The following is an 11,661-nucleotide window of genomic DNA, read 5'->3' as shown; positions in this document are numbered from 1 at the left end:
TACAGTTAAAGTAGTGATGCACATCTTAAGTAGAAGTTGCTAATTAAGCACGTTATTAAGTGGCATATTGATGATCATTCACCAATATTGTATAAAAAATACGGATACTTTGAATACAAAAACCATTATACAGTTCTGTACATGACCTACTGAGTGGGGAACCGCATAGAAAACCAACACAAATCCAGTTTATTTGCCACAGAAGTTATACGAATAATATTTTACGATTTACCTGAGGTCACATCTGCACAATAACTGTAACTTTAACTAGGTTAAAAAAAAAGCAAGGGCCAGCTCAAATATTTAAAATAAAAAATATATATCTGTCAGAGGGATCGTTTTGTGGAGTACTTGGGATGAGGAATTAACCCTGTGGTGTTTACTTTGTGTAAATAATAAAGAAAAACAGTTCAAAAATCACATGGTTGAATTCAGTTCTTGCTTGTCAATGTTATAATGTATATAATTCTTTTTGTTTTTATTAAGATTAAATGTTAATAATGACCTAAATATAATATTCAACTGCATCTGTCAGTTTTATGAAAATTCGTCATGAAAAGAAAATGTATAAATGGAAGTGTCACTCTGCACTGTGAAATGCAGAATCTATAATAAAAACACAATTTTATGAGGCATTTATGCTTCTGTTGCTTCATTTCCATATTAAAATAGAGGCCTTTAAAATAAGACCTATAAGGAATAATTAAAGTGTCACTCTCCTTGTTCGGCTACCTGGACACATGACTCTCTAAATTCCTAAAATGGATATTCTTCCACGCTGTCTACAATTAAAGGCTTATCACCGCCTACCATGTCCTGGCTCCCCCTTCTAGACCTCAGATACCCCCTCCTTTCCATACTCCAGGCACATCCAGGAGGGTCAGTGAAACAGTGGACAGTTTTTAAACTCAGAAAAGCCACCCTGGGAATGGGACCACAATTCAGAAGCAAGAAAACCCTGACATTCTTTCGGATCATTCCCCTCCGGAGACATCTCTTCATTCAAAGGGAATAAACTTTTCCTCAGAGTAGAAAAGGGAACAGTTTTAAGAGATCACAGATGGGATAAAATTGAGGTATTTGTTACTGCCTGCCAAACAGGCATGAGAAACTATTTTTTTATTCGAAATTGAAGATTTAAGAATAGATCCATTCGCTTACACGCTTTTATGACATGCTTTAAACTGAGGTGAGGAGATCCAGTCGACACAGGCTGTATCCTAGAATAAAGCAGCGGAAGTCTTTTGTTAGAAAGGCTGTGATTTCTAAAGGTGCGTCTCTGGGGCCCTGGTGTATGGAGATACAAAGTGCCGGAACAGGCAGAGAGGTTTGGAGGTTTCCATCCGAGTTACAATGGCAAAGTGGTTCAAAGAGTTCCCCATGAACCTGAAGAATGGTACCGACAGGATCCGCTCAGTCTCCGAATCAGGCACGCAGCCGAGAGCCAATAAAGCAGGTCTGGTGGCGAGCATCGGTACCAAAGCGCCGGCCTCCAAAACGGGCCATCGCAAAAACTCCTCCGCGGATAGCACAGGCGGAGGAGGAGGAGTAGGTGGAGGAGTCGGGTCTCTCCTGTCCGGAAGAAACCGAAAGAACTCGGCTATAGAGTTGAGTAGAAACGGCGTGAGCTCTCCGAAAGATGGGAAAGTGTGGGACAACCTCCTGTCTGGGAAAAGTCGCAAGAACTCCAAAGCAGAGCCGGTGTTTGATGAGCAGCCCAGATCCATTAAGAGCTCTCCGTCTGCCAACGCATACATCAGTCGGCTGATCAGAGTGGACAAGCAGGACAAGAGTCCCAGCTTCAACAGCGGTACCATCACCAGCGCAGTGGCACCTGAGGCGGAGAAAGCAGCCCAGTGCAAAACAGAAACCGTAAGTTCCCCTTTCAGATTTAGAAGGTTTAACCCTCCCTGTAAGCTGCCCCATCAGATAAATACTGCTTCTGGGATATGGATCTTTAAAAAACCCCATCTGATTTAAATCGTGTTGTTGTGTAGTTTGAAAAAAAATTGGAAAAGAGGGAAGACTAGCTAATTAAAAGAGCCCCCCCCCCCCGATTATAATTTCAAGGTGCTGCAGCTGTTGGTTCATTTAGATGGAAAATTAAATAGGCCACTAAAAGCTATTAAATACTTAATAATTGTATCCAGAGTACCAGAGTATAGTATTTCATTATTTCATTAATTCATTTCATTTCAAGATATTCCTCTGTGTTATATCCACTCGTTGCTTTTCAGATTAAGATTGCACACAGACCTTTAATGGGCCTTAAGTACATTTATTTTATTATATTAAACAATAAATTATAAGAATTAGTTCCAACTTGGCCGTATACATTACACCAGTGATCCACAATAATATATAAAAAATAACATCTGCTTACTGTTTGTTTGTTTCTGTACTTTATTCAGCCTAATTATACTAGTATAATAAAATCTTATTATATTCTGAGTTATACAAAAACTTTTCAAGCAGTTGTGGAATAACTTTAACTGACACGGATGTAGCAGCAGTGGATCAAAACCACCTGTTTGCACCTTGTAAGCAAACTCTACACTGAAAGTCATCAAATCTGTTGGCAACAAAATCGGCAGGATCCAGTCCAAGCTCTGAAAATTGATATTATTGTTTTGTTTTCTCCCATCCCCCTTTGTCTCTGCTTCCCATTGTGTCCTCTCCTCCTCCTCCTCTCTTTCCGCCTCTCTCTCTTTCTCTTCCTCTCCACCCCTCGCCCATACGCCCATCTTCCCCACCTTGAAAACAAAGCTGTGGTCAGACGTGAAGCCTTCACCTCCCTCTCGTGTATGTGATATGGCTCAGTGATGTCCTTTTATTCAGCTCCTCCCTCTACCTCATCCCTCTCTTTTACTACATTCATCCCCTCCCTCCAGTAATGGCTATCATGTTATAAAAAGCAGAGGTTACTTGACACTCAGGCGCTAACCAAAGTGCCCTCCAGCTCAGTTTAAAAAACCCCCACAGAATCACAGAAAAGTGAGGGAAGAGATAGTAAGAAAAAAAAATGACATTTGCAGTTGCTGCTGGGTTTGATCAGTCAAGTTCTTGTAGTTCTAGTCTTGCACATCTAAACTTTTGTTCTCCCATTTAATGAAAACTTGATGCCTTTTCTTCACAGGGAGGAAGAGTATAAAACTTGATCAAGGCTTCATATGTCTGTATACTTGTGCTGTCATCTGCACTACTTTGTCCTGCTGAATCCTTCTGAACTAAACCCCTTAACAGCTGTCGGTGTGCTCATTTACACTCGGCAGGCTGAGTTTTTTCGCCTTTATTCAAACTCCAAAGGCAGCTGGAAGTGATTTTAGGGAGGCAGTTTTTACAGCCTGCCATTGTCTCTCATGGCTTGTAAAGTAAACAAGAAATTCTGTGTCACTGATAAGGTGTCAGGACACTCGCGTGTGATTGATGCAGCAGAATAATTGAGGTTAAGTAAATGTGCAGAGACAATAGACTTCAGTAAATGTGTAAAACAAGGCATTAAATATTCTTCTAACTGAAGCCTGTCTCGTTGTTTACTGCAGTTAATTTAATACCTCGTTCCCAGTGTCTTCAGGGAAGCTGAGACTATATTTAGCACAAGAAAAAACATCTGGAAAATGCTCAGTTTTTTCTGCTTATCTTCAAATTTTAGGATCTGGTGTAACCTTTTTCTTTGTATTAAATATTTTATGCTGAAATCTGCTCTTATTAAAAAAGGAGTACTATAAAACTTTTGTTCTCCCAAAAGAAAATAAAAGGCTCTGACAGGATACAGTGTAAAGGGTATTTTTCACTATTTTTGACATTTTATAGACAAAAAAAGTATGAAAATGGCTTCAAGGCCAACTTTTAATGAAAGCATTGTTAATTTGAGCTGTATTTCATTCTAGAGATGATGAATGACATTATATTTAGCACCTGCTATAAGACAATTTATTATGTTGTTACCTCTGACTCAGGTTGGTGTGTCCTGTTCATTCAGCCTGTCCAACTTTCTTGATTATTGATAGTTATAAATAGACCAGCATCCCTTAATTGTTCTAATTGTGATCATCATCTGACAACATCTGCATTTTCTTTGTCTATATAAGATTACTGCTTGGGCTTTCCTACAGTTTTTCCTTGACCCTTCTCAAACTTTATTGTGAAAACCTTATTTTGTGTTTAAAGAATCTAATTACACATGAAAAAAAGAATGATTTCACTGTGTTTTTAACCAGGTCATTATCCTTGAGGACTATGCGGATCCTTTTGATGCTCAGAAAACCAGAGAGCAAAGGGAGGCAGAGAGGGTTGGTGAGAATGATGGCTACATGGAGCCGTACGATGCACAGCAAATGATAACCGGTAAGACTTTGATCAGGATGCTCTGGTCCTTACTACCACAGGCTCCTCCTGTGACTGACAGCATTCCCATTTTGAGTCTCTCCAGGCAGCGCAGTGAGAACATGAACTCACTCCCGTAGCGCTCTCTCTGTACCCCATCTGGACAATGGGTGTAGTTTCCTGTTCCTGCTTCCTCTTTCCTGCCTCTGTTTCCTGGTACTATTCATTAAAAAGGAAGTTTGCCCTCAGTGCGCTCCCCCTGCATTTCTGACACAGTTTTGTTTAAACCCCCATATGGAGCTGTCGGACCATTAATCAAAACTTCCCAGCGTCAAGGAGGACTGGTGACCAGTCGTCCAATCACATGCTCCCCTGACCTTTCCTTCCATCAGTCCATTGTTTAAACTGAAAGAGTTACTCACAATAGCCTGCTGTGAATGAGAAAATGTTTTATTGCTGTAGTAGCTTCTAGTCTGGTGAGTGGCTGTGCGACTTCCACACCTCATCAGAGAAGTCTACTGAGGATGTGATGATGTGAATGAGTCAGTTTAAGAGTCTCAAATCATACTGAGGAAGTAAGCAGTGCACAATACTGTGACTCAGTATACAGCATTTTTATTAATCTTTATTTGGCAGCTGATCTCAGTGACTAGAACAAAATATATTACATAGATAGAATAAATAATAATATATTAATGACTGTTTTACAATTATTTTACATCTAATCGTGATGTTGCTTTAAATCTTCCCCCCCCAATTTGTGCATGATTAGCAAAAATGGTCTGGCAAAGATAAAACACCCTTCTCTCATGGCCCCTGATTTATGTAGCCTGCTAAATTAATAGTGGTAAACACTTGTCTCAGTCATTAAATGCATTGCCCTCTTTAATGTGAAATGTAACGGCTTCTGTTTTTTCCCCTGAAGGTCGCTGTTTTATTTTATGAAAGTGTAATAACTTTCAACCTTGCTCTAAAACGCAGCAGGACTCTTTGCAATAATAACCTTTTTCTACTCTTTTAAAAATGGCTTAAGCTGCCTTAACGTGTTTGTTGTTGTGATTTGGCACATATGAATAAAACTGAATTGAAATCACTTCAGATTTTCACTTGTTAACACTGACATAACAAAATAAGAAGACATCAAGATTCAAAGATTTAATTATTCTTTATCGCACATAACAAATCTCTGTGTGGTAGTTCTCTGCTTAAAACACAGACTCACAATAAATAGATATACACAATACATTAAAAGGCAGCATTGTAAACTTGACGTAAAGTGCAGCTGTCCAGTGCATGTCTCTGTGTTTTAAGGCATTAGATGTGTTAAAGGTTTGTGAGTGAAGCCTTATTAGAGTTTTCTGTTCTCTATGATTACAACTGAACACTGAGAAGCATACGCCACAAACACATCAACCAGCTAACACAGTTTTTCCCGACAATAAAACCAGATTACTATTAAACTATATTTTCATATTATCTCAATAAGGAATAATAAATAACGAAGCATGATAAATGTTTATGTAACTTTATGTATCTGGGGGATAAAACAATCTGCCAGTAAATCAGACTTTTAAAACAACAAACCACCAACTATATTGTTTGGGTTCTGATAATGATGCTCTGATATACAGCAGTAGAGCAAAAATTGCACTTTTATTCCTAATTTATCCAGTTAACACATGTAAGCACCCAACAGCTGCTGAGGAATGCACTACTGGAATTAGACTAGCAAATAAAATGGCTGTTAAAATGATGTTTATAAGGGTTCATTATTGAATAGTGACAGTTATGGTTACCTTAATGAAGATTCAGAACTACACTGATGTGTGTTACATTATTATTAGAAGCACTCATTAAGAAGAGTAACTTGGAAAAGAAACTGAATAATCCATTCAAATCAGTGGAACATATCATAAGTCATGTTATGGACCAATATCTATTCAAATGTATCTTATTAGTATTGATTTATGGATTAAGGATATTTACAGATTAGTAGTTGTAATAATAAATGATTAAGAATGAATATCTATGCCCTTCTTGATGTGTTTTTGTGGACTTCATGGTCACTAGCTATGGCAGCAGTGACTGCTTTTATTGTAGTTTTTGGTCCAGAGACTTGACGCTAAGTGCTCCAAGTGTTTTTCAGTCTCCAGCCCGCAGCTGTTGCCATTCACTGATGCCATCTTCCTTACTCAGCTACTGGAGGTGATGCATCACTGCAGCCTTCCTCTCCAGGTTCAGGTGCTTATGTCTGATCATATTTTAATCTCTTGCTTTCTAGAAATCAGACGTCGAGGATCTAAAGACCTGCTAAAGGTGTGTGTGGTGATGGAGGGGAGTGAGGCAACAGCAGATGAAGCTCATCCTGCCCCCCTACAGATCTATGACATCCCATACGAGGGAGGTGGCGACAGCGAGAAGACGGCAATCACGCGGCCAGAGCTGGACACTCGTCCCTCCACTGAGTACGAGCTACCCTGGGAGTGGAAGAAGGAGCATATTGTTAAAACCCTATCAGGTACAGTAGAATTTATTCATGTGTACTCATACTACAGCCATGCAATGAAAGCCAACAGCAAGACCCCCCCCCCCCCCCCCCCCCCCCCCCCCCCAAAAAAAAAAACATACATTTCTGCATCTGTGCACTCCTGAGTAGACTTTACTCCACTTTTCAACCAGTTTCTTTATAGAAACAGTGTTTCTACAACCCAGCTAGATAAATGTGAAATATATTTGCTCAAAAGACCAGCCAGCACTAGCCTCACATTTATATTTTATTACTGCATAGACCAACTGCATACTGAAAAGCATCATGTAGCAGCATCAAAGTCTGTGTTATTATTTTATATTGACGGGAGGCTTCTGCACCCAGTTCAAACCGCAGTCAGCTGTTTCTTTACATAAATTCTTATCTTCTCGTGGCGCTCGTCTTCCCCTAGCACAGTTTGACAGCTCTGATCGCCCCGCCAAAGATGAGACGCCTCACCCTACACTTACTAGACAGCCCCAACATCCGCCAGCCCAGCATCAGCATCAGCATCGGAGGCAGAAAAGCTGGACCCAAAAGATTCTGAGATCCTCCCTGCCAGCCCTGCTGCCATCTTCTACCTCCAGCAGCAGCTCTGAAACCGAGGCCTGCTCCGTGGACCCCTCCCTGCCACTGGAAAAACAGAGGTGAGGAGGTTTTTATGTACTCGTTGCACTAGGCTAGTAAATGTTTCATTTTATTAATGCGAATCTTGACAAATGAAGTGAGGCAGAATCAGAGTTGTACCTCACAGTGGGGAATGTTCCTCATAGACACATAAAACAGTTTCTCCAGGAATTTCATGGTCACAGTGTGCATCTGTTTCTTATTCTGGCTATAAATCTCACTCCAGAGCAGTAATAAATTTTTGTGTTATGTAAGAGTAATGCTCATTTCCAAGGAGTTGCATAAAATGAGGACCTACACATAATCAGTTGCAGATGAAATGACATCTCCCTCGCTCCCACCCTCTGTCTCAGCTGGTACCATGGCTGCGTGACTCGGCAGGAGGCGGAGTTTCAGCTGCACTCCTGCAAAGAGGCCAGCTTCCTGGTCCGGAACAGCGAGTCGGACAACAGCAAGTACTCCATCGCCCTCAAGTGAGTGCAGTCTGAAAGTGCATTGACACTGTGTGGAGAGCTGAAATGTTGCTTACTTAATTCACATGAATTATTGATGTATCACAAGATTAAAAGAAGTAAGATCCTAAGCTAAAGAGCTTGAAGTATATACTTTAATTAAGCTTGTTAAGACTGTTCAACGTTTTTGCTTAAAATGATATCTTTATATGTGAGCAGTATGGCTTCATGTTGAATATAGAGCTACCAGGGAGGAGGAAAAGAGAAGCACATCAGAAGATTCATGGATGTAGTGAAGGAGGACATAGAGAAGGTTGACAAAAGAGCATAGGGATGGGGTGCAATGGAGGCAGATGATCCACTATGGAGACTGAAAAAGGGAGCAGGCAAAAATATGCAACCAGTAAAATAGTCTTACATATACACATGAAGCTGATTTATAAGTAAATATATCCAAGTTACACTTCATATACAGGACACACATATTTTTATTTATTACATATTTTTATTTCAGTAACTTATTTGAAGCTAAGATTCCCACTTAAAGTGCAAAGCTGAACAGGGAAGAGAGACAGACAACTGCTGGTTTTGTCCATCTGTTATCAGTTTTGGATGTTCAGCAGCGCAGTCAAATCTTGTTTTTCTTTTCCTCTCCTCTCTGTGTGTGTGTGTGTGTGTGAGTCAGGACCAGTCAGGGATGCGTTCATATAATTGTTGCCCAAACTAAAGAAAATGGCTACACCCTGGATCAGAGCAGCTGCGTGTTCCCCAGCATCCCAGAGGTGGTGCACCACTACTCCACTCAGCGTCTGCCTTTCAACGGAGCAGAGCACATGACCCTGCTGCACCCAGTGCCTCGCATCCACTGACTCAATCATAACTTAGATTGACTATGCAAAACAAACACACCCTGGATGTTAGTAAGGGAGAAGAAATGGTTCCAAAAAGCAATCAAAACATCAGCTCTGATTTCAGGGAACTATTATCCATACAGCAAACTCACCCTGCCTTATGTGGTCTTTTTTTTATTATCTTTATTTCATCACCAAATTGACTGCGACTGTCTCCATATCTAAAATGTACAATTGGCTGCTTCCTTTATTTCACTTTGATGTGCAGCTCATGCAAAACATCCATGCTGCTGTTTTGCATGTAAGCATGCTCAGCAGGGACGATGGGGCACTTTTACTGATAAAAAGTCACTTGAAGTTTGTAAACACACAAGATGTTTTAATCACTCACTATGTTTATGACAAAAGCTACAATGTGACACTGTCTATGAAGCAGAAAGTACTTTTGCCATGGAGACCTAACATTTCAGTTGGCTCTCTTTCGCCCTCTAGTGGAGCTGCTGGGACATTGTACCAAATTCCCAACAAAAAGAATTCTCCACACACAAAAACCCATGCACATAAGCATTTAATTCCACTTACAAACACATGAACAAAGCCCATCTATTTTATGTGTATCATCTTAATGCATTTCTAATTTATGATTGTATGCTTGTTGGTTATCTGTAACCACGGTGCCTTGAAGATTTCCACTGTGTTACTGTGAATGAGGGTGTTGTTTCTGCTGTATTATCTGCACTGTGAAGAGTTGGTGATTCACCTTGGTGCAATGTGCTTGAAGACATGAAAGCTTTACAATAGTTAGAGCTGAGGCTGAATTTTAATGTCTGGGTCCAGCTTAATGAGACTTTAGTGGGAGTATGTGTAAAGGAGTTCTGCATATTACTGTGATTTGTGGTAAGAAAACTTTAGATAACATTTTTTAATATGGCCCACGACTGACGGCGTAATTCCCTTATAAATGAACAGAATTTCAATGTATTTTATTAGAAGTTACAATGTAATTATACATATCTACAAATTCTTAAAGTTAGGTACACTAGAATATGTGGGAAACAAGTCAGGTTTTAACAGGAAATAAACAATAATACTGTAACCTAACCCTTACGTGATTTTAAGGTGTTATACACAATAAAGACCCTCCCATCTTCTGTACACTTCTTTTGAAAATTATTGTTGAACAGTGATTGTGAAAAAAACAAACAAAAAAATAGGTTAGACTTGGCTTCAGGGGCGGATATACAGGGGGGCGGGGGTGGGGCAACTGCCCCCAAGCTGTAGAGCCTTTCCCTCTTTTAATGTCTTTAAAATACTTGTAAAAACTAATTGTCTAATATTAACCACCTAAAAATTGTCTTTGTTTTCTTAGAAGAGATAATGATACAATAAATTGTTTTAAAGTGGTTTTTTTTTTTTATATTTTGTTGACTCCATTAACATATATGGGATTTTCACTACTTCAGAAGAGTTATGTGCCACCCTGCCTCGACCTCTCGCCCCTCATTTGCCCCACTACCTAAAATTTTGTAGATCTGCCACTGCTTGGCTCCACAATTAGGTCACATAGATCTGCAAGTTGTGTTATTCATGTTTTCTTCTAAGATTGTAAGCAAGAAGAATCTTTATCACATTTTTATTGGTAAAATAAAAAGACATTTAAATAATGGAACATCCACAATACACATCAACATAAGGAACATTCAAAAAAGATGCAAACAAAGAAAAGAAAAAGAAAGATAAAGATATAAAACGGCAAGTTTATTCCACTCCATGTTATGACCTCCCAAAAAAGATGGGGGAAATATTGTTTTGTTTTTCTGTAAAATTACCATGAAATTACACTTACAATCACTTGAACAGTATTTTAATTTACTTATAATATTTTTATATATCTTTGTTTCCTATAAAAACCTGACTTGTTACTCCCTTATTTTAGTGTGCCTACCTTTTAAGTATTTGTAGGTAAATATAGTTACATAATAATTTTAAATAAAAGAAGTGAAATTCCATTTAATTACAGGGCTCCTAAAGTAAAAGTGCATGAAAGAAATGCCAGTCTCGTCTCTGTTTAACGTTCCATTGTTTCTAACGCTGCTATCCCTCAGGTGTAATGCCCTCTGGTGCTAAACGGCAGAAGTGCAAACTGGTGACTGTATTATATTCACTGAAGTCTTAATGTGTGTTTCTTCTTGCGTTCTAAATCTAAAATATTTGGCATCGTGTCTTTACTCTTAAATGCTGGAATTCATTTTTGGACCACTTTGATCTACAGCACAGTCTCCTGTTAAGCTGTCCGCTGACAAGAAAATACAGTCCTACCAAAGGTTACATTTGGCTTTATTATACATTTTTGGAGGTCTGCCATTAACATGTCTCTTCAAAGATTTTATGGGAGTTCAGTTCAAACAGTAGTAATCTGAGGAGACACACCTGCTATACATTTCATTCTTTTTTTTTTGATTAGTCTCTTTTGATATATGAAAACCTATTGTGTGAACACTGTAGAGCAGATTCTAATAAAAGGTCCTGAATCTCAATGCTGGATATCCCCTGTGAGCCTGTCTCTGATCCCAATAAATCAGCAACATAAACAGCAGAATGTGAGGGTATTTGTGTCAGTGATGCGTGCGCTGAAAGACAGAGAGAGATCAAAGTGTCCCAACATCCTAGAGGAGTCAAGTGACTGAATGAGGGCATTTTTGAGCACAATGAATCTTTAAATGTGAGAGATTGATTGTGGTTTCAGCAGTTTGATCGTTTACCTGGAAGTTTAGTACTCTGTGCTGCTAATGAGGAGACAGAATAATATTCCAGGTTAAGGGCAAAAGTCCAGTGGGGAGTTCAGGTGAGTATCATGTTAAGAACAAATGGCTGATGT

General features: G+C 39.3%; 1 protein-coding gene across 1 annotated transcript; it reads left to right on the top strand.

Annotated features, from left to right (window-relative positions):
• The first annotated feature begins 877 nt into the window (after nt 1–877).
• Nucleotides 878–11,369, top strand: LOC135932930 (SH2 domain-containing adapter protein E-like). Its single transcript, XM_065470689.1, has 6 exons — nt 878–1,872; nt 4,221–4,347; nt 6,608–6,844; nt 7,266–7,500; nt 7,834–7,953; nt 8,618–11,369. The coding sequence occupies exons 1-6, from the start codon at nt 1,354–1,356 to the stop codon at nt 8,799–8,801; spliced, it is 1,422 nt and encodes a 473-aa protein (XP_065326761.1). The 5' UTR covers nt 878–1,353; the 3' UTR covers nt 8,802–11,369.
• Nucleotides 11,370–11,661: the final 292 nt, after the last annotated feature.

The sequence above is a fragment of the Pelmatolapia mariae genome, linkage group LG22, assembly GCF_036321145.2.
Source record: "Pelmatolapia mariae isolate MD_Pm_ZW linkage group LG22, Pm_UMD_F_2, whole genome shotgun sequence".
NCBI classification, from domain to species: Eukaryota; Metazoa; Chordata; class Actinopteri; order Cichliformes; family Cichlidae; genus Pelmatolapia; species Pelmatolapia mariae.
Note: the sequence above shows the minus strand (reverse complement) of the source record. Positions and strands in the feature narration are given on the sequence as shown.

Excerpts from the sequence above, each read along its gene's own strand:
- LOC135932930 (XM_065470689.1), top strand. The coding sequence starts at position 1,354 with ATGGCAAAGTGGTTCAAAGAGTTCCCCATGAACCTGAAGAATGGTACC. Across the intron at positions 1,873-4,220 it reads CCCAGTGCAAAACAGAAACC|GTCATTATCCTTGAGGACTA; the intron begins GTAAGTTCCCCT and ends GTTTTTAACCAG. Across the intron at positions 7,501-7,833 it reads CTGCCACTGGAAAAACAGAG|CTGGTACCATGGCTGCGTGA; the intron begins GTGAGGAGGTTT and ends CCTCTGTCTCAG.